At 45.4% G+C, this 23,805-nt stretch overlaps 1 protein-coding gene across 2 annotated transcripts in view; it reads right to left on the reverse strand.

Annotated features, from left to right (window-relative positions):
* Window positions 1-1,073: 1,073 nt before the first annotated feature.
* LIN9 (lin-9 DREAM MuvB core complex component) overlaps window positions 1,074-23,805 on the reverse strand; it is a 50,143-nt gene continuing 27,411 nt past the window's right edge. For both annotated transcript variants that reach the window (XM_044290861.1, XM_044290860.1), the window contains 9 exons: window positions 23,026-23,183; window positions 22,202-22,335; window positions 16,933-17,052; window positions 16,630-16,728; window positions 14,975-15,055; window positions 11,951-12,076; window positions 11,233-11,412; window positions 11,043-11,140; window positions 1,074-3,136 (listed from right to left, as the gene is read on the reverse strand). In XM_044290861.1, coding sequence (XP_044146796.1) covers window positions 3,031-3,136; window positions 11,043-11,140; window positions 11,233-11,412; window positions 11,951-12,076; window positions 14,975-15,055; window positions 16,630-16,728; window positions 16,933-17,052; window positions 22,202-22,335; window positions 23,026-23,183 — 1,102 coding nt within the window. In that variant the 3' untranslated portion in view covers window positions 1,074-3,030. The remainder of the gene's footprint in view (window positions 3,137-11,042; window positions 11,141-11,232; window positions 11,413-11,950; window positions 12,077-14,974; window positions 15,056-16,629; window positions 16,729-16,932; window positions 17,053-22,201; window positions 22,336-23,025; window positions 23,184-23,805) is intronic.

Consider the following 23,805-nt stretch of genomic DNA (forward strand, 5'->3'; position numbering starts at 1 on the left):
TACTTTGGAGAGAGTTCAGAGAAGAGCTACTAAACTGGTCCATGGATTGCAGAATAAATCTTACCAGGAAAGATTAAAGGACCTTAACATGTATAGCTTGGAAGAAAGACGAGACAGAGGGGATATGATAGAAACTGCTAAATACATAAAGGTAATCAACAAGGTAAAAGAGGAGAGAATATTTAAAAGAAGAAAAACTGCTACAAGAGGACATAGTTTTAAATTAGAGGGGCAAAGGGTTAAGAGTAATATCAGGAAGTATTACTTTACTGAGAGAGTAGTGGATGCATGGAATAGCCTTCCTGCAGAAGTGGTAGCTGCAAATACAGTGGAGGAGTTTAAGCATGCATGGGATAGGCATAAGGCCATCCTTCATATAAGATAGGGCCAAGGGCTATCCATAGTATTCAGTATATTGGGCAGACTAGATGGGCCAAATGGTTCTTATCTGCCGACACATTCTATGTTTCTACATGTGAAGACGTCCCATCAATTAAAGTGCATAATAGTGCCAAGGAGACCAAGAGACAGGGAACGCCATCTGGTGAAACGCGTTGGCTAAGTGGGGGGCACTGGGATTGGGCTGTAATATTGTTTCTATGAATTTCAGAGGAGCCTTCTGACACTCTTGATCTCCTTGGCACTATTATGCACTTTAATTGATGGGACGCCTTCCTATGTGCTGCCTGTTTGGGAGGTTTTTGTTGTATTTTACTTACTTACCATCAGTAGATACTGTTGAGAAGTACTCGGAATGCTTTTCTTGCTCCTTTTTTATACTTAACTAATACCCATTGTCGCCCTTTGTGTACATTTTTATTCCGCTGAATCATGTAGACTCCGTTGTATGTTCTCTTATTAATTGCATTAACTGCGTTTAATAAAGATTCTTGGTCAACTACATGGCCGTGCGCGTCTCCATGACCCGGGTGCGCACATTGAGTTTGTAGGTTTTGTATAATTTCCGTGTGGCCCTGATAGGTCGTTTCTATAGGTATACACACACACCATATTCTATAGGTAACCTGTATCATGGGGCGAGGAGGTGACGCTATACAATCCCGCACGCTCGGTAAGATGTCTCTCTACCATCCACTGCTTTATTAAAATAAAAACCTTTCATAACAAGTCCACACATACGTGTTACATATCAGCCCTCGTGCAGCACGTGAAATGAAGATACAAAGTACACCTGAACTTGTAGAATATTTTTTTTTTTTTCTTTTTAAACTATACAAGCACCTCAGGGTGGGGCCCCGGGCGTCTCTGCTCTGTACAATACCATAAAATACTTCATCATTTGGGGGCTCTAAAATATTGGGGAACTTTACCTACATCTAGCTCTTAAAACAAATTTGAAATGTTATATCACCGATCACCTCTAGGAGGCACCCCGACACCCAGGCCTGCAGAGCATACCATCCAGGGGGGTGCGCTCTGCAGTATTTCTTCAGTAACAGCTATGTGCCATGGATCAAGGTAACGGCTAAACCCAGGAACATGGTAGGACCGCTGCCCCAGTCCTGCATCACGGTCGGGGGGGGGGGTCATACCTATATGCCTACGAGACTTGTCTATGGAAGAACGCTGTAGATTATATCCAGCCATTTCTTAAAGGACATATGGCCATCATAGGTGGTGGTGGGCGATCCTCACTCGTGGCCCGTTTCCAGGAGTCACGGGAAGCACTGAAGTTTTCTTGACCCTTCTTTGCCCTCACGTCAGCCAATACTGCCACGGTCCAAATACCCAAGTAACCCGAAAGACTGGTTTCTAGGCCTTTACACCCCGACAACCTTATTGACAATACCAGTTGTCAGACAGCAAATCCCTAGCAACCGGACAGGAGTCAAGCTTGAGTGGCGCGGTGCAGATCACGTCAACCATGATCTCAGAAGGACTCAGACCCTCTTGGAGTGATGTGAAGCTACTGTAGGGGGCAATCGGTTTCCTTGAAGGCTCCCCCAAGTAGCCATCATACCGCAGCCTGAACGCTGAGGATGGAGGGGAGACCACAAGGAATTTGAGCATCTCCGGCTGCAGAGGGGATCAATGGTCATGACATTTTATCAGGGCGACTGCCAGTTAAGCAACTACTTTTAACATTTCTGGCTTAGCGCCTCTACCCCGAAGCACTCTGATAGAAGTTTACACCCCCCCCCCCCCCAAAGGTGGATCATCATTTTGCTTTTCGGTCCAAAATTCTTTGCAGATCTGTATGGGGGTCGGAGTGCTTTTTATCTGCAGCCTCCACTAGGGGGAGACCACTGTATGTGATTATACAGCTCCCCCTAGTGGTGGGAGCAGGCAGCTCAGATCTTAATGGAAAGAAATAAAACACAAAGCATATGAGAAAGTTTAAAAAAATGACCCCACTGGAAGATGATTAAAGGGGCAAGGAGCAGAAAAACATGGCTGCTTTTCAGTACAGCTGAGCTGCCAACCACGCACGACCTGTGAGCAAGCGTGGCCCTGCTTCCTAGAGAGGCAGCCGTGTTTTTTTTTTTTCCTTTTAAATAAAACCCTGGAGAACCCCTTTAAGCAGATCAACTGTGGAAAACCCCTTTAAACTAACAAAACGGGGTATTAAAAGTTACTATGGTGACAGCGCAGTACTTTAAGGGGCGCACCCCCCCCCCCCCCCATGTGGCAGGTTCCTAGGTTTCTCGTGTGTATCCTTCAGGTAGAAGACCCTGGTAATGGCTCTTACAGCTACAATGTCATCTAGATATGAGAAGCTAAAGCGGGATAAGACAAGTCAGCCCGATGACCGCGGGGGCGGTGGGCCGTCTGCAGGGGGCGCTGAATGCTCTATCTCCGCTCCGTTCGGAAAATTGGCGGGATTTTGGTAGTGGCTCGGCGATGCTGATAGACACTTGGTGCAGTTCTGTATCCATAGGACAAAGTAATTAAAATAGGTGAGGTCCGTAATGCTGGTTCTCGTCCTTTTTTGTTATTTTTTTTTTTTATAGAAACAAGTTTGTCATCTGTTATAGACAAGTCCGTCTACGAGGAAACCGCGGCCGATCATCAGTCCCTGTTTGTGTTATTGGCAGAGAAGGCGTGGAGGTTTCCCATCTGACTCAGACCACTCTGAATGTGCGCCACGTGGATCTCCACATTGTCCTGAAAACACCTGCAAAAGGAGACACACACTGGTTTAAGCCTCCAGATCGGTTAATAGTGAGTGCAGCTCTGGAGTATAATACAGGATGTAACTCAGGATCAGTACAGGATAAGTAATGTATGTACACAGTGACTGCACCAGCAGAATAGTGAGTGCTGCTCTGGAGTATAACACAGGATCAGTACAGGATAAGTAATGTATGTACACAGTGACTGCACCAGCAGAATAGTGAGTGCTGCTCTGGAGTATAATACAGGATGTAGCCCAGGATCAGTACAGGATAAGTAATGTATGTACACAGTGACTGCACCAGCAGAATAGTGAGTGCAGCTCTGGAGTATAATACAGGATGTAACTCAGGATCAGTACAGGATAAGTAATGTATGTACACAGTAACTGCACCAGCAGAATAGTGAGTGCAGCTCTGGAGTATAATGCAGGATGTAACTCAGGAGCAGTACGGGATAAGTAATGTATGTACACAGTGACTCCACCAGCAGAATAGTGAGTGCAGCTCTGGAGTATAATACAGGATGTAACTCAGGATCAGTACAGGATAAGTAATGTATGTACACAGTGACTCCACCAGCAGAATAGTGAGTGCAGCTCTGGAGTATAATACAGGATGTAACTCAGGATCAGTACAGGATAAGTAATGTATGTACACAGTGACTGCACCAGCAGAATAGTGAGTGCAGCTCTGGAGTATAATACAGGATGTAACTCAGGATCAGTACAGGATAAGTAATGTATGTACACAGTGACTCCACCAGCAGAATAGTGAGTGCAGCTCTGGAGTATAATACAGGATGTAACTCAGGATCAGTACAGGATAAGTAATGTATGTACACAGTGACTGCACCAGCAGAATAGTGAGTGCAGCTCTGGAGTATAATACAGGATGTAACTCAGGATAAGTAATGTAATAGTATAGTATAAGTGATCCATTTACAAGACGACTCAACATTTGCTGTAGATTACTTGCGTATAAAGCTATGGTGGACATACTCTTTATAAATGCCAGTTCATATTGAAGTTCAGATTTTTTAAAACCATTTTGTGGAACAGAGTAAAGAACTGATGAGCGACTTTTTAAAAACCAAGATGGGAAAGACTGCAATAAGCCTGGCTACGGTGACGTGACTAGGACACGAGGGCCACAATGTGTGTGGAATACCGGTTTCATGTTGCCCCACATTTCATTCGAAGCCAACAGAAGGGCAATTGTTCCTTGTGTCTTCATTTACAATAGACAGGAGATGCGTTCTCCTGCCACCTCCACACCGGTGCGGGTAAACAGATTTTCAAGCAGATGTCTGCGCCTTTTCTCACCAAATCCGCATGTGTTACAAGCGGATTTTGTTGGGACTTTCCCCCGATCTCACCCTTTGCATGATGCAGATTTCAAAATCCCTGCAGAAGATCAATTTCCGCGTAGAAGAAAAAAAACTAAGTGCACAAGAGATTCGTGTAGACTTTGCTTGCACTCTATTACGCTACGGGTTTTCCCCACAAAAATCGGTGGAAAAAAATATATAATTACACCGTGTAAAGCAGTGGTCAGCAGCCTATAGTTTGAAACTACAATTCCCAGCATGCACCTTTACTCAGCCACTCTTGAAACTCCCATAAAAGTGAATGGAGCATGCTGGGAATTGTAGTTACAGCTGGAGTGCCGGAGGTTGCTGACCCCCGGTGTAAACTAAAGACAGTGAAGTCTAAAAATGCTCCGGAACTGTCACAGCGGCTGATGCTGGACGATAAATCTCTCCCGGCCTGAGACGGTCTCGTCTAACGTTACGCCAGAATACGGCGCCAAAATGTTGGCATCTCAAGCTACACCTCCTGTATAATAGGTCTCACCCACTTGTCATACAAGTCTGAAAAGAGGCCCTAAACACTGTCAGTTGTTTAGCACTGCATTTGGTATTGTAGTTATTCTGCTAGATTTATTTCAAGATGGCCGCTCGGGGGACGTGTCCTTTCTCCGGCAGCTCTCTCCCTAGCACAGCTCAGGGGGCGTGTCCATTCTGCTGTAGCTCTCCCCCTAGCACAGCTCAGGGTGTGTGTCCTTTCTGCTGTAGCTCTCCCCCTAGCACAGCTCAGGGTGTGTGTCCTTTCTGCTGTAGCTCTCCCCCTAGCACAGCTCAGGGGGTGTGTCCTTTCTGCTGTAGCTCTCCCCCTAGCACAGCTCAGGGTGTGTGTCCTTTCTGCTGTAGCTCTCCCCCTAGCACAGCTCAGGGGGCGTGTCCTTTCTGCTGTAGCTCTCTCCCTAGCACAGCTCAGGGGGAGTGTCCTTTCTGCTGTAGCTCTCTCCCTAGCACAGCTCAGGGGGTGTGTCCATTCTGCTGTAGCTCTCTCCCTAGCATAGCTCAGGGGGCGTGTCCATTCTGCTGTAGCTCTCTCCCTAGCAGAGCTCAGGGGGTGTGTCCTTTCTGCTGTAGCTCTTTCCTTGCAAGTGCCACAGCTTCTAACAGAAGATATGTCTGGTGACAGCTGAAGATTTAGGGTCCATTCACATATCTGCAAAAAACACGGACACCGGCCATGTGCGTTTCGCATTTTGCACTATAATAGAAATGCCTTTTCTTGTCCATGGCTGAGGACAAGAATAGGACATGTTCTATTGTTTTGCGGGGCCGCGGACCAGAATTGCGGATGCGTGGACAGCAGGTCTGCATCTTTTGCGGCCCCATTGCAAATGAATGGGTCGGTAACCGTTCCGCAATTTTGTGGACCCATTTCGTAGACGTGTGAATGCACCCTTAAACTGAGCGTGTGCGATCACCTCAGTGAGCTGGACAGAGAAATAAGGAAAAGAATAAACAGCAGGTGGCGCTATCCAGATACATTTTATTGAATAGCTCAGCGGCTATGCTACATTTTTAAACACACGGAATTACAGAAGTATTCAGTATTCAGATCCAGGAGCCGGTTTGAAAAATGTAGAATGTTTTTAATGGCACAAGCCCTTTAAGACATCCACCTACTGCGCTCCTGGAATATAAAAGTATGTTCACACACGGTGGAAAAACTGCAGTGCATTACAGTAAAAGCAAAGTCAATGAGACTAACAAATGTGATCCACAGGCAGTGGAAATACTTCCACACGGTAACAGAACTGCGCTTTTGTGGGTCGCCTGCTAGTTTCTGCGATGACTTCTTGTCACGCGTGACCACTGCCGCCAACCACAGTGGTCACATGAGTCAAGATATCATCCCAGGAGGCTGGATGCACAGAGGGCGCCAGGAGACCAGACGTGAGCTGAAGTATCATTTCTTATTTATGGTACCCGGTGGGTTTCCAAGGGTGAAATCCACAAGTAAATCTGCACCAATTTCCACATTTGGTTTGGATCGGCAGCTGCAGATTTCTGCGCAACTGCTGTGGGAAATTCATAGACTATTGTTTGCTAGAAAAACTGTTCAGACAGCGGTTGTGTGCTGGCGGGAGCTTGTAATGGATGTGCGGGCTCTGGGCATGACTCCAAGGAGACGCCCGTGACTAATGTCAGCTGTCCACCGTTATTAGGCAGAGGGCGAGGACTTCTTGGCGCGGTGCTTATTATACCAGTGCGCAGCCAAGAGATACAGATGCAGACCAGGCCGGGCAAAATGGCTTGTGTGTATGTCACCATAAGGACGCAGATATAGGAATAAAAAATAATGGGTCCCTAAAGCAGATATTTCCACCCCTATGGATCTGGACAAAGGGTGTCAGGCAGAGGGGTGGACATATAGCTAAAAACGGGGAATGGTGCCTGAGGCCAAACGAGGGGTCTTCCTGCCTCCGATAGGTTGGTATAGCTTTTATCTTTGCTGTACAGAATAGCGCAGTAGAAGACTGCACTACTTCATCCAGAGGCACCAGTATACATATAGAATAGCGCAGTAGAAGACTGCACTACTTCATCCAGAGGCACCAGTATACATAGAGAATAGCGCAGTAGAAGACTGCACTACTTCATCCAGAGGCACCAGTATACATATAGAATAGCGCAGTAGAAGACTGCACTACTTCATCCAGAGGCACCAGTATACATATAGAATAGCGCAGTAGAAGACTGCACTACTTCATCCAGAGGCACCAGTATACATAGAGAATAGCGCAGTAGAAGACTGCACTACTTCATCCAGAGGCACCAGTATACATATAGAATAGCGCAGTAGAAGACTGCACTACTTCATCCAGAGGCACCAGTATACATAGAGAATAGCGCAGTAGAAGACTGCACTACTTCATCCAGAGGCACCAGTACACATATAGAATAGCGCAGTAGAAGACTGCACTACTTCATCCAGAGGCACCAGTATACATATTACTGTTACAGTGGGAGTCAGTGGGTGATGTATGTATGCCTATACACAGTAGCGCACGTCAGAGTCTTCTGTTGGGGGCAATACCCTGGGTTAGGTGTGAGGGGAGTAAGCCTCCAGGGATGCCCAACCTGCGGCCCTCCAGCTGGAAAACCAACTCCCAGCATGCCTGGACAGCCTACAGCTATTAGGGCATGCTGGGAGTTGTTGTTTTGCAACAGCTGTAGGGCCGCAGTTTGAGCATCCTTGCTCTAGGTATTAGCTGGACAGTTCCTTCTTCCTGGGACCATGCATCATCGTCCATCAGAAGCTCCTCCGGCATCACGGCTCAGCCGGGTTACTCGGTGTCTTCTGGTGAGCATGGTGTCCTAACGCCCCCTTATTTCAAAACCACCACCATGGGATAGATCAGGCACCCCCAAAACCAGGGTCCAGCTGTACCCACACACTTCCACATGGCACATTTCTTTTATATTCCTACAGCCTCTGATGTGGCATAATATTAAAAAAACATCTATGCAACGGTAACGAGATTTTTTTTTTATTATTTTCAGTTTCTAAGTCGGGGGTGGGGGGTATGTTGGCTGTGCTGGGTACAAAAACAGGATTTAGGTAAAAAAAAACTATTGAAGATACGTGTGATAAATTCTAAAACAATCCTTCATACAGAGTCCTGGTTTTACGGGGCAGGTGTCGCACTGATAAATGGTGTCCTTTCGGATGCCCCTCTTGGAGCACACTCTGCACCTTTTTTGGGACCTTCCCCTCTTCCCAGTTTGAGGAACTTCCCCTGGAAAATGCTGCCCGGGTACAATACGGGTTTCCTCACTTCCAGAAGACGTGCTCGGGCCCTGCCCCTCCTGGACCCCAAATATTGGGGAGGTGTGATAGAGTCTAAAACAGTCCTTCATGCACAGTCCTGGTCGGATGGAGCAGGTGTCGCACTGATAAATGGTTTCCTTTCTCACCCCCTTCTTGGAGCACACTCTGCACCTCTTCTGGCTCCTTCCCTTCTTACTCGTTCGGGGAACTTCTCCTGGAAAATGCTGCCCTGGGACGATACGGGCGGCCTCGCTGCCGGAAGGTGTGCTGGGGCCACACTGTTCCCAATGCCCAAATATTAGGGTCTTTATGACCACCTCTTGGAATTCCAGGAAGGTTCCCCCATGGCCTGCATATCGGGACAGCACATAAGCGTTATACAACGCCATCTGTACCATGTGCACCGCCAGCTTCTTGTACCAGACCCTAGACTGCCACATGGCGCTGTACGGCTTCAGCGCTTGTTCCGACAGATCGACCCCTCGCATGTACCTATTGTATTCCTGGATACATACTGGCATAGACGCTCCTGGGCTGGCACCTTGTACTGGGGTGGGGGCGCCATCGTGGCTGTGCATTGTCGTCAATACCAGTACATTCCTCTTGTGCTTATACTGGACACACAATACGTTTTCGCTCAATACTGCCCTGCTCTCGCCCTTTTCGAGCGTTTGCCTGAGCAGCGCCTTAGGAAGGCCTCTCAGTTTTTTCCTGACTGTGCCGCACGCTACAGTATCTCTGGATGCAAGGCACTTAACCAGTGGAACGCTCGTGTAATAATTATCCAGGTAGAGGTGGTAACCCTGGTCCAACAGCGGGTTCATCAGGTCCCAGACTATTTTTCCTCTAATTCCCAGGGAGGGGGGACATTTTGGGGGTTCAATTCTGGAGTCCTTCCCCACGTAAATGTTAAACCTGTGGATATATCCTGATGCACTCTCGCACAGCTTATACATCTTCACGCCGTACTGTGCCCTGCCAGAATGAAGCCGCCTCTTAAAGTGTATCAGGGACTCGCTGACCGATATACACTTCACAGGGGCGTACGTCTGGGCAAACTTGGCACTGAAATGGTCTATGAGGGGTCTGATTTTAAATAAACGGTCAAAACTGGGGTCATCTCGGCGTGGGCACCGGTCATTATTATTGTAATGGAGGAAATTGAGTATGGCCTCAAAGCGGGTCCTAGACATGGCCATGCAGAACATGAGGGTGTGGTATAAGATGTCCACGCTCCAATAGGCCCTGACAGATGGCTTCTTTAATAGCCCCATATTCAAGAAAAGGCCCCAGAATTTCACCATCTCCGCTGCGTCTACAGGGGTCCATCTGCGGGGCTGGGCATAAACTGATGTGGGGTGCTGGGCAATGAATTGCTGGGCATACAGGTTGGTCTGGGCCACCATTGACTTAATCAACTCATCGGTGAAATAGATCTTGAAAAAGTCTATCTTTCTGAACCCTGTGGTGTCAAATCTGATCCCCGAGTTGCCCGTAAATGGAGGAATCTGAGGCTTGTAATTCTTGGGCAGGGGTGTCCATATGGGGTCACTAGTCTCGGTGGCTGCCTCTGTGTTTGTCCTGGGGCTCCTTCTTGGGGGTTCCTCCTCCTCGCTGGATGAGGAGGACGACAGGATAATTGAGGTCTCATTGTCGCTTGCAGGCTCCACGTCGGAGGCAAGAAATGCATATGCCTCTTCAGCAGAAAATGACCTGTGGGACATTTTCATTATATGTACGTGTACCTTTTGTACAGACAAAAACTATACTACACAAAAAAGAAAAAAAAAAACGAAAAGCTTTGTACAATTTAGTATAATAAACTTGGTTTTCAAAAAGTTTAGGTGTGTACAAGTATAGCTAAATACAGATCGTTGTATGCATGTACAGCTTCATGAAACTATATTATATACACTCAGAAGTTCAGAGCGGGTGGTCACGAGACAACAGACTTCAGCCGGAAAAGTGACTGGCCGGTCAGCACTTACTGACCAGCTGCCACCAAGATGGCTGATGCTGGACCACGGCGACTGGTCCTTGGGCGAGAAGCAATCACAGCTCTGTAATGATGGGATTTAAAATAACATGCACTGGGCAAATGTACTCCATTGTTTCACTCACTATAAGGCTGGAATCACACAGGCAGTTTCGTGTGCAGTTTTAGGAGCCAAAGCCAAAAGTGGATTCATAAGGAATGAGAACTATAAAGGAAGGACCTTCTACTACTACTTCCTGCTGGATGCATGTCTGGCTTTGGCGCAAAAAACTGCATCGTAAAAGGATAGTAAGTGTACAGGTGTGACCAACTGGTTCGGAAATGGGCAATAGGGCACCAACCTCCTCAGGGTCAGTGGTCGTCCCACCCACTGGACTCCTACCAATGACACATTTAGGGCCTTGTTCACACAGTGCTGTCAAATTCCGCAGTGGTTTCTATCGTGGTTGTTCTCTTTGGATGCTGCGGACCTGCTCGCAGGTTACTGCCACTGAATGGAGCTAAACTGCGAGAGGACACCCACAGTGACTAGCCGCACACCACGCCAGGAAGGGACAAAGGGAAGCAGAAGACACACGGGCCTGTGTCCGAATTTTGGGGTTATGTCCACCGCGTGAACAGGCCTATATAGTATATTCAAAAGCTATGAATATTATTCCCCTTCGTTTGCTTTATTTTTGTGCCAAAACCGAAGAATAAGCAACATCAAAATAGGTATAAAAAAAAAAAAATACAAAAAAAACCAAAACATGTAGCTTTCCATGTTATCCGACCACTTACCTGATGTTCGAAGGGTTTATTGAATTCTTTATGTCATTAATCGACTCTGTTAACGACTTAAACTCAAACGAATTCAGGTCTCCTCCCTCCGCGAGGCACTGCAGGAGAAAGGAAAAGACCCTGGGTTACAAGACGCTCTAACAACGCAAGGGCAGCAGTCGGATCTGAGGCTACAGTGCGGGGGTCGTACTTTTATCTGCAGAAGGATGGCTGTGAGCCTGGAGATGAGGTCTGTCAAGCTCTCGTTCTGCACACATGGCTGCCCGCTGGACGTGTTTGCTTGACGGACCATCTCCTGAGCCTCTTCCTCGCAGCGCCGTCTCATGTCGGTTGGCTGGTTCGCTGGCTGAAGTCCCTGATCTTGAGCAAGCTACAAAAATACAAAAGCAAAAAAACTAAAAACATATATAAAACATGACGTGTTTTTGGATTACAAAAGGCCGCTAGTTTCCTAGTCGGAGCAGCAGTAATGCTCTGGATCAGGCATCCTCAAACTGCGGCCCTCCAGCTGTTGTAAGACTACAACTCCCACAATGCCCTGCTGTAGGCCGATACCTGTAGGCTGCTCGAGCATGCTGGGAGTTGTAGTTTTGCAACAGCTGGAGGTCCGCAGTTTGAGGGTGCCTGCTCTGGATAATGCTGCCACCGCTTCCTTCTCAAGGAAAACTTTCCTTTATCATCCTACCCGACAGGTCTGTTTTAGTGACTGCTTGCATTCCCTGTGTAACAACAATTCTGGTGCATCTATTCTTATGACTACGTTGTTCTGCTCCTCAGTTATTCATATTATAAATGAATAATTATGTAACTGGGTGTTAATAGTTTGGCAGCTCGGACTGGATAGCTTTGTAAATGGAACCAAGTCCTAAAAAACTTCAGCAATGAAAAGCTACAGGAGGGCTCATTACCTCACAGCAAAACTGCTGGACTTTATGGAGGACTTTGTTAAGGTCCTTGTTGAGCTGCTCCAGTTCTAGGACGATGGTAGCGTATCTCCTCTGGAACTCTATGCTGATTGGTGCAGAGTAGGATTTCTAAAAAAATTTAAATAAAATAATGCATTATAGAAGGGAGGGGAGATCACATTCTCTCACATGTACATTTAGGTCATATCAGTTACTAAAACTGTAAACTTCCAGTCCTCACCACACTTTAACCCCTTAAGGACAACCGTCATACATATAAAGCCTGTATTACACCGGACAATTTTTGGGCAGATGATCGCCAACGGGCAATCCAAATCTTTTGACAGGTTAAATAATTATCGTTTGCAGGCGGCAGATCGGGGTGTGTAATCACAATCTGCTGCCGGAAAACAATGATTCAGTATAGGGAAGAACAATGGTATAACGATCGCTCCTCCCTATACAGAGGAGGAGATCACTGCATGTAAAAGCAGCATTCTACTCTGCTAGCGAGCAGACGATTGCCGGGAAGGAACGCTTGTTAAATCGGGCTGTCTATTACAGCCTTAAGGCTAGGTCTACACGACGACAATAAGTTGCGCGACAGATAGGGCACAACTACACCGCAACATTTTGTTGCACCAATGTTGCGCAACAATTTTTATAATGGCAGTCTATGGTGTCGCACTGCAACATGCGACATGCTGCGACTGCGACAGTCGCAGAAAAATCCATCTCGAACGGATTTTCTGCGACTGTTGCGTCGCAGTATGTTGCAGTGTGACACCATTGACTACTATTATAAACATTGTCGCGCGACATTGGTGCATAAAAATATCATCATGAAGACCTGGCCTAAAAGGGTATTCCCATCTCCGACAATGGGGGCGTATCGCTGGATATGCACCCATTGTCCGATAGGCATTGGGATGCGCACCTATGTCGTAAATGGAGCCGGTGAAGTCCCGGAAGGTGCACCGCGCGCATGTCCTCCATTCATTTCTACGGGGCAGTCGAAAATAGCAGAACCCTCAGCTATTCCCGTCGGCCCCATAAAAATAAATGGGAGCATTGGCCGCCCGTTGCGAGAGATCCCAGCACCGCGCAGCATTCTAAAGTCCCCTCCTAGATCTCCCCCGATGTCATTCAGAGGACTCTGTGCATAATATCACACGACTCCTGTACTCCTCATGTAAGCGCCTGCGCAGTATTCCATCCCTGTACTGGCATCAGCCTCAGGGAACACACTGCGCATGTGGCGTGGCTCCACAGCCCCTTGGGCTCTTTTCCAAGGTGATTGACAGGTATATAAAAAAGATTTTACCCCCAGTGATCCAGAGAACGAGGGGTTCCCCTCTGAATAGAGCAGTTCTATTTTGTGGGATTGTGGGATTTTCCTGGGACAACCTCTTGAAAGATGCAGCAATGCTCAAACATCTTAAAGGTTTTAGGTTTTCTTGGTTACAGAAGAAATTTTCCCGGGAATATTCATAATCTAAACCAAAATGACCACTTAATTTTGCAAAAATACTATGGACACCTTTCAAGCTACTTTTACAGCTTCAGGTATATTTGGGCTTCTTTTTATTTACAAATACTGCTTTGTTCAGTTTCTGTAGCTTCTTTCCTCCACAGCACATGGTGTCAGAAAGGGACGGGCCTGGATCAGCCAGCCACATTTGGGTAATTTTAAACGCCTGTTTTCTGAACTCATCATTCATGGCTGGTCTGTGAAGGTTGTCATCTTGGAAGATGCAAAATCGCTCAATGATCTCCGATAGGATTTGCGGCCTGGTGTGGGCTTCCACTGAGCTATGGGTTCAGCATAAAGGACTCATCAACTACAGCAACCGAAAAAAATACAACACAACGGATCAGCTTTTCAGTAGCCATCTGCCAGTGGTTATGAAAAAAACGCCAGTGGTCGGCAGAAAACAGTCTGTAGTGCCCTTTCTGGCAGTCCAAATCCATTTAAAGGGGTCCTCTCACTTCAGCAAATGGCATTTATATGTAGACAAGGTTAATACATGGCACTTCCTAATGTATTTGGATTGTCCATATTGCCTCCCTTGCTGGTTGTGCTTGCACACAGTTAGCTGGGACTGTGGGAAAGCGCGTAGCATGGCATTTTTTCCTATAGCGTGCAAGCAAGACCACCACTGCTGGATTACAGGGTGGTCGTAACCCCTGGATGAGAGCAGTGTATAATGTGATGGAAAAATGAATCCAGCCAGCAAAGGAAGCAATATGGACAAACACAATACATTAGTAAGAGCCTTGTATTCACTTTCTCTACATAAAAATGCCATTTGATGAAGTCACACAACCCATTTCCCAAAGTTTCCAATCACAGTCAAAGCTACAGAAAGTGGAGAAGGATGGGGGACAAAACAATTGCATGAGAAAAATATACATTTTTGTTCCTATTTCAACAGAAATGACGGCGTGCCCAGCTCATGCAGTCAACGAACTGTCCGCTCTGACCATCTTTACATGGTTTATTAGGCTTGAGTACCGCAAAGGCTACTTTAACACTCACGTTTGGTGTGGATCCGTCGTGGATCTGCACAGACGGATCCGCACTGATAATACAACCGCCTGCATCCGTTCAGAACAGATCAGTTTGTATTATCTTTAACATAGCCAAAACAGAACCGTCTTGAACACCATTCAAATTCAATAGGGGACGGATCCGTTTTCTATTGTGCCAGATTGTGTCAGTGAAAACGGATCCGTCTGTTTCCGCATTGTCAGGCGGACACCAATGTCCGCCTCCAGAGCGGAATGGAGACGGAACGGAGGAAAACTGATGCATTCTGAGCGGATCCTTATCCATTCAGAATGTATTAGGGCAAAACGGATCCGTTTTGGACCGCGTGCGAGAGCCCTGAACGGATCTCACAAATGGAAACCAAAACGCCAGTGTGAAAGTAGCCAAGGTATGCACAGGAAGCTCAGCGTGCATGTGCAATATTCAATATGAAGGCCACCTACAGAAGAAAATAAAAAACAAAAAACTATACTCACCAGCTTTTCAGCTTCTGTATTCATGTCTTTTAGCTTTTTAATTTGTCCTTTCTTGACCATCAAGATCTTTGATAATCGGGTCTGAAGAAAAAAGAAAAGAAAAAAGAAAAAAATGAAATCATGAATTCTGTAATAGAAAACCTAAATATATTTAAATAGTCACTAACTTTTTACACAGGTTTGCATAAATCAATAGTCCAAGCGACCACAAGAAACTTTGTAATATGTTTTATCAGCTGTTTACCAATCCCATCCTCCCTCTAATTGCTTTGAATTTGGAAAAAAAATGCCCTTTTCCCAATCCAGGATGGATCATCTTTATAGGAGGATCCAATTACACATGTCAATGCAAGTCTAAGGAGAGGGGAGGAGTGAGGAAGAACTGCGGCGACACACACAGCAGGACTGCACAGCTACATAGGAAGGTTATCTCAGCACAAGTGTCACAAGCATACAGGCCAGTACGTCTCTGTAATGTCCTCCATTATCCTGGGGCTGCTTCTAAGTGACTGAGTTAGGAAGGAGAGTTTCCTCTACTTTCTGTCTGCGCAGTGGCTGGTGGCTGATCTCCACCCACCATGTCTGAGAGAACTGAAAACCAGATATTCAGCAAGCACAGTAGAAAACTGCTAAAAGATGCCAGATACTAGTAATACAGTGATCAGAAACAGTGTTATGCATCCTGTTCACACACTGTACTACTGATTAATGCAAAGTTTGTTGAAAGGCCAGTGACGCTTTAAAGACGGAAAGGAAAAATAAATAAATGTATAAATCGCTGGGCATCTGCCCTCTGATACCCCTAGAGATCAGAATAGAGGTCTTGGGGACCTCTGTGTGAATGGAGCAGTAGTGCACGTGTGTGACCATTGCTCTATTCACTTTCATGGGATTTCATAGCAGAGCGCCCGGCTATCTCTGGCAGCCCTCTGATCACCAAGTGCACCACCGCTCTACTCACACAGGGTATCTCAGAGACCCCCGTTCTCCTGATCGTTGGGGGTTCCAGCAGAATCAGACTCCAACAATCATACGACTATGGTGTTCATAAAGGGGTTTTCCAGGACTGTGATGGGTAGCGGTTGTCAATGGTACTGCAGGGCTGCAGTACCATTCATGGCCACTACCCAACGTAAGGCTCTGTGGTGTGGCAACAGCCCATTGGGACAGCTGTTTGGTGGGAGTGCAACAAGTCATACCCCCACCCATGTGATACTGCCAACCCACTTTTAGGGTACAACCACTTAGTGTTGTTGTGTCACAGCCATGCAGCAGTCAAGTACCGTGTGGGCGAATAGCATAGCCATATGATCACAGTGTTTAGTCGGTCTGTATTGTTAATGGGCGCAGGGTAATGCAGGTGCCGTGCGGCCATTAACAATGCAGACAAACTAAACAGTGCAGTCCTAATTAGTTTAATTATAGCCCATGGGAACTTGTATGTCTGTGCATTACTCGAGCACAGCACGGCCGCGCGGCTACTACGCCAAGTGGTCGTCATATTGAGATCATCAATATTATGAGCAATAAATAAATCATTGAGACTACATAGAGCCTGTGGACATTATTATATTATTTGTGGACATCATACGCTAGGACACGTCACTTATGGTGGGGATATTGAGGCAGGATACTTCGCAGTCATTTCCACTTACCACCTGTTCAAGGAATTCAACAGGAAAACCTCCTATAGTGTCACCGTCCGAACTGGAAGATTTTGTTTTCCAAGATTGTGCCAACAAGGCTTCCATTTCCTTAAACCAGTAATAAAATAATACAATCAGAACATGGAAAAATAATAAGGTTGACATTTTGGGGTAAAAAAAAAAAAGTTATTGTTTTTCAGTAGACCGCACCACTATAGGCCGTGACTGGTATTGCAGCATAGTCTCCTAATGTCAAATAAACTTTTCAACTTTTTTGGAAGGATTTGCAGCACAGAATGTTAGTGTTCTCACCAGGCTGGGCGATTGAGCATGAGACGGATGATGTAACCGTGGAGGGGTCATGTAGCTTCGGGGAGGCCGCTGTTTTTGACCAAAGGCAGCAATGGGCATAGTCTCATGGGGCTCGTTACTCTGCAAGACAAAGCACAAAATCCAACATCAGCAGAGGTTACAGGGGCCAAGTGACCCATCGATACACAACTACCTCAGTGGGAGCTGGAGCAGTAGGGAAAGTATCTAAAAGACAGGTTTAATGGGTTGCTATGCGTCACTTACTTTAAGACATGGACCCAATGCTTCTACAAAGTGAGGGGCACCCAGTTTAGACAAATCTACTCTGCCAGAACTCTATACATACCGTATACATTGTCTACAGTGACAACTTTTAAAGCCTCCTCACAAAGACTTACAAATTTTAAGGGTTTCTCACAAATGTTTTTGTTTAGCTTCTTTCGATTAATTACATTGTCATGGGTGCCGTCACACTACATTTTTTTTGCCATCTTTTTGTCTGACGTGGCGTTTTTTTTTAGCTGTATCTTTTTCTTGCAGCTTTTTAAGACCTCATTTTTTTCGTATGGAATCGTTTATAGGAAAATGTCTGAAAGGGCATCTGTCAGCAGTTTTGTACCTATGACACTGGCTGACCTGTTACATGTGCACTTGGCGGCTGAAGACATCTGTGTTGGTTCCATGTTCATATGTGCCCGCATTGCTGAAAAAAATTATGTTTTAATATATACAAATGAGCCTCTAGGAGCAACGGGGGCGTTACCATTACACCTAGAGGCTCTGCTCTCTCTGCAACTGCCACGCCCTCTTACTGGGCCAGGTGTGATGCGGTTTTCATTGCTTGACCCTGTCAAAGGGCAGTGGGCGCAGCAGTTGCAGAGAGAGCTGAGCCCCTAGGTGTAACGGTAACGCCCCCGTTGCTCTTAGAAGTGTATTTGCATATATTAACACTTAATTTTTCTCAACAATACGGGCACATATGGACATGGGACCAAAACAGATGCCTTCAGCTGCCAAGCGCACATGTAACAGATCAGCCGGTGTCCTAGGGACAAATCTGCGGACAGAGGCCCTTTAAAAAGTGCCGCTCCCGAAGCATGCTGTGATTTTGAAACACACGCCAAGGAGGAAAAACAACTTAAAGGGAACCTGTCATGTGGAAATTTGATTATAATCTAATTACATACAATCATTAACTACTAAAAAGTGCCTTAGATGTATTCACTTACTGGTGTGACAGATGGTTACCGCATAATATACACAAAGATGCCGCATACTAATGAGCTGATTTGAGTCCAGCGTGATGTCATTGAGTCCAGCGTATATTTAATTCAGAGCTATAGCCACTCCCCTGCCCACCTGCTGCTGAGTCATATGGAAACAAACTGTCATTCAGCAGCAGGTGGGCGGGGAGAGTCAGGAGCTCATGAATATTAATTATCAGCTGGAGCTTTTCAATACAAGATGTTGGCAGATTGACTGGGTCAATTAAAGGAAGTGACCCAGCATTTTGCTAAGAGAATCAGTCACTTATTTATGTTTCCCTTAGTTAGGACACCATAAAACTGGTGACAGGTTCCCTTTAAGGTTTTAAAGTGTCATTATGAAAAAAGCTGCGTTTAAAGGGGGTTTTAGAATTTCCCACTGGCCGACCTATAACACCTGGCTGCCGCATATTTGCTTTAACTTCAGTGATGAGATGTTAACCACGTGATGATGTCGACATGCCATCATTGGAGCAGGAAAGCGTTGGTACCGTAGTAGCAATCTAAGTTTTTGTTATTTTAAACCACTGTGAGCCATCTTTAAACATGTAATGGGGGTTGGAAAACCCCTTTAAGGCTCTGTTCTCATCAGTGTTGTGGTTTCTGATTATAAAGGAAGCTAAAATGCTGTGTTGGGCAGAGGTCGCACTACGTTTTTTCCAGAAGAATAAAAATACTCCTCTGCCCATTTTTGAGGAGTATTTATACCCGAGGAGTACGAAAGTTGCGGTAATTCAAATACATAATATATACGCCTACACTTGCTCACATATGCGTTGGAGGTGCTGTTGCAGATTCTGTTGAAAGACCACACAAAAAAGCAATATATGCAGGACTTTTTTGTCTGGTAAAAAGACAGATCCTGAACGGAAACTGAACAGATCTCATCATAGTCAGCGGAGTCTGTTCAGCTTCTTTCCCGTCAGTTAGGCCTACATGTTTTTTTTTTTTGCTGAACTTTGCAGGATGGATGGAAAAACGTGGTACACTACGCTTTCCCATCCTGCAGAGTTCTGAAAACTAAATTAAAATAAATAAATGAGATTATATATGGCATCTGTCTGAGGCGTCCGTTAATGTATATGTTTTTTGTGTACATTAAATGTATCACAAAAACCCAGCCTTGCATGCCCGATCCAGCACTTCTATTTTTGTTGCTCTGCTCATCTAACAGAGCAGAACAACAGAAATAAATAGCGCTGGTGTGAACGTGGCCTAAGAGGTGGATATTTATGCGGGGGAACAATTACTGGTCTAAATAACATCAGGCAATTATAGCCAAGTGATAAAGTCCAGTCCAATATAGTGGATTTAACCCTGTACTTTATCACTTGGCTATATTATCCTGCCTGCATTCACTGCACTACATACATCACACACACTACACACATCAGTGTGTGATGTGTATGGTGCAGTGATGATCACACACTGCTGTCATCTTGATGTCCGGGGCCGTTTGTCACCTCTGAGGAGTCCTCTTCAGCTCCTCCGCCGCCATGTTTCCCGGGGTCCTTGTCCAGCGCGCCTGCTCTCCTAACTGTAGAAACTCCGGGGAGCCGGCCCCTCCTCCTTCCATCTCCCGCCAGCTTCCTCTGCTGCTCGGCGCCCGCCAAAACCAACCAATAGCAAAGCTCCTTACTGTATAGAGCTTTGCTATTGGTCATTTCAGGCACAGGCAGCATCGTTGCGCGTGCCGTTCACAGCGCGCCCTGCGCTGATAAATGTGGGGGTAAAGTCTAAGGGTCCATTCACACGTCCGCAAAATGGATCCGCATCCGTTCCGCAATTTTGCGGAACGGGTGCAGACCCATTCATTTTCAATGGGGCTGGAATGTGCTGTCCGCATCCACATTTGCGAATCCGCACTTCCGCATCCGTGTTACCGTTTCCGCAAAAAAATAGAACATGTCCTATTCTTGTCCGCAATTGCGGACAAGAACAGGCATATTCTATTAGTGCCGGCAATGTGCGGTCCGCAAAATACGGAATGCACATTGCCGCTTTCCGTGTTTTGCGGATCCGTGGCTCCGTGTATCCGCAAAACACATTGCGGACGTGTGAATGGAGCCTAAGGCGTATTGGTACACCTTAGACTCATTCCAGGGACTAATATGGCCTGAACAGGCGTCAATGACGCTTGTACAGGCGTTATTGCTACCTCTGGTGTTGGGTATGTTGAAAGATGGACACTGATGTTGCCCAACAGACCACGTTGACTCCTTATGTGGACTATTGGGTTATGCCCTGCATGGAGGGCTATTTTTGTCATTCAAACAAGACGTAATCAACAAAGTTTAGGATTCGCTCCAAGACTTGGTGCAAACTGTTTTTATCAGTGATAGGTAGGGTTAATCTGATCAAGATGGTTATGATGCCCCAATTGTTGTATATACTACACAATGCCCCAACATGGATACCACTTGATCGATTTCGGAAAATCAATTCTATATTTAGGGACCGGATATGGAAAAAAGGCCAATCTAGAATTAAATTGGAGACCTTGCAGTACTCAAAAGAGGCAGGGGGTCTGGCGGTGCCTAATCCATGGTTATATTACTTGGCGGCACAAAGTCAGCACTTTAGGGGATGGATAAATAGTGACATGACGGGGCAAATATTGAAGCATGCATTGGGGGGTAAGGAGCTGTTGTGGATATTGGAAGGGGCAGGAATACCCTTTGTAGATACCCGGTCACATTTGGTGAATTTGATGAGGAAGGTTTGGGGAAAGGTTAAACAGTTGAGGGGTGCAGTTGGTACTACAGTACTTACACCTTTATGGAATAATCGCAATGTACCTGAATTCTTACATCTCAGAGGATTTACCAAACATTGGCGGGATAGGGGTGTGACCAAATTTGGGGATATAATGGAGAAGGAGGGATTAAAAACATTTGATAAATTACAGGAGGAGTACGGTATACCCAAGCATTGCTTTTACCAGTTTTTACAGATAAGGCACGCATTTACTGAGATGTGTAGGAATGACAATACCAGGATACATAAAGACGCAGCTTTAGGTTTAATAGTGGAGAAAGGGGATAAAAAAGGGATTATTTCATTGATATACCAAATGTTACTGAATAAATATCTGGAAGCGTTTCCTCTTTCTAGAATGAAGGGGTGGGAAAAAGATATAGGGGAAATATCTCAGGAGCAGTGGGAGGATATATTGGAAGCCATACCGACAATATCATTGAGTGAAGGTGGGAAGTTGTCTCAACTTTTCATTATTCACAGAGTCTATAAAACACCAGTCTTTTTACACCGCATTGGCATCAGAGCAGATGCAAAGTGTCCACGATGTCAGGCAGAATAGGCGGATCTACTGCATATGCTGTGGCAATGTTCACGACTGGATGGCTTCTGGTCGGACGTGTTGGCAATGATTCAAGATATCTTCTCACTGCGGATACCTAGGGAACCAAAAGTGTGTGTCTTGGGGTATGTGGCAGATATTGGGAAAGAGGGGACCGACAGAATTGTAGCGAGTAGACTATTGTATGTGGCAAGAAAGTTGATTGCCCTACACTGGATTCAGTCAAGCCCTCCAGTTATTGAGGAATTTAGAAGGAAAGTAAACACGATGTTAGCATATGAGAAAATGGTGTTTAAGAAGAGAGGATGTCCGCAAAAATTTGAGAAATTGTGGGGGCGTTGGAGGTATAGAGCTGATTAAAAAAGGTGAAGTCCATTAAGTGCTGAAGTGGGAGTTGGGAGGGGTGGGTGGGGTGGGAAGGGTATGTTGCGGTTACACTGTCATTGTATGGTTGCCTGCTGTATCATAATCATCAGTGGTGTTAATTTATATGTCACAATATGGGACATGATATGCGTATATTTGTAACAATGCCACATTGTTGTATTTTAGTACAATAAAAATGATCTGATTAAAAAAATAAAAAAAAAACAAGACGTAATCAGCGACAGGCTCCAAAGCAGAGTAAGCACTGTATGAGCAGTATCAGTGTATAGATGAGATTAGGTGAAACTATTACACTTACCAGGACTTCGTAATCTGGGATAGTGTGAGTGCCGAGACCATTTCTATCGAAAGTAACCCTGTAAGTTGAGTTCTGGGTATCTACAGCGTCTATCTGGCCAGTGAACAAGCCGTCATGCATACCACGCAACCGGGCTGTGGAGAGACAGAAGAATGAGACTGACTAGTGCATTACAAAGTCTTCCCTTCTATACTTACTCCTGGAAAACTACATTACCAGCCGCTTAAAAGGAGGTGACATATTATAGGCATTTTATTGCATTAAAAACCATCTCGGGAAAAGATCTCTATGGGCACAGTGACTGATCACCCCATACAGCAGCCATATCAGATGATTTCTATGTCTGCAGCTCAGCAAGAGAGGAATCTGTATGGAGTCAATGTGTGTAAGGCGATGCATGAGCTGCCCATACAGAGCCAATTCCTGTTTCTAGGAAGCTGGACAAAGGTAGTACCCATTAAAGGGGTTTTCAAAGCCTAACATATTGATGACCACTCCATGAGATAAGTCCTAATTATCAGATTGGTGGGGGCTGGACACCCAGCACACCCACCAATTAAATTTTACCTGCTGGTGCGGTTCAAGAAAGTAATTAATATAGACGGAACTCCCCAGATACAAGGGAATAGGAGTCTAGGTGCAGTACCAGCGAACGGCCACTACACGGTGCACTGAGGTGATCTGACTCCATACACTGTTTACGTCCTGGAACCATAAGTACAGGTAACAGCTGATCGGCGGGGCGCCGGGTGCCAGTTCCCCACTGATGTCTGATAATGATCAATATTTTAGTCCCACAAAACTATTTTAAAGAATATCCCTACCTGTAACCTTTGTTCCTATTACCAAGGAAAGTGGGATTTCATCTGGAAGGTCTTTGAACTGTGAAACGTCTGCAACCTTCCTCTGCTGGAGAAGCCGGATCTTCTGTCGCTTCTGCTCTAGTGCCGACCTCTCCTCTTCAAAGAACGCAGCAGAGCATCTACAAATAGTATAGAATATTAAACTTTATTACAGCTGTATCCACAAAAAGCAGGATTTCTTAGGACAACTCCTAGAGTACTGCCCCAATAGACAAGAATAGACAACTGCTCCTACAAGAATACAACTACTATAATACTGCTCCTATGTACAAGAATATAACTACTATAAAACTGCCTCCTATGTACAAGAATACAACTACTATAATACTGCTCCTATGTACAAGAATATAACTACTATAAAACTGCCTCCTATGTACAAGAATATAACTGCTATAATACTGCCTCCTATGTACAAGAATATAACTGCTATAATACTGCCTCCTATGTACAAGAATATAACTACTATAATACTGCCTCCTATGTACAAGAATATAACTACTATAATACTGCTCCCTATGTACAAGAATATAACTACTATAATACTGCTCCTATGTACAAGAATATAACTACTATAATACTGCTCCTACGTACAAGAATATAACTACTATAATACTGCTCCTATGTACAAGATTATAACTACTATAATACTGCTCCTATGTACAAGAATATAACTACTATAATACTGCTCCTATGTACAAGAATATAACTACTATAATACTGCCTCCTATGTACAAGAATATA

This window comes from Bufo gargarizans, chromosome 4, assembly GCF_014858855.1.
Source record: "Bufo gargarizans isolate SCDJY-AF-19 chromosome 4, ASM1485885v1, whole genome shotgun sequence".
NCBI lineage: Eukaryota > Metazoa > Chordata > Amphibia > Anura > Bufonidae > Bufo > Bufo gargarizans.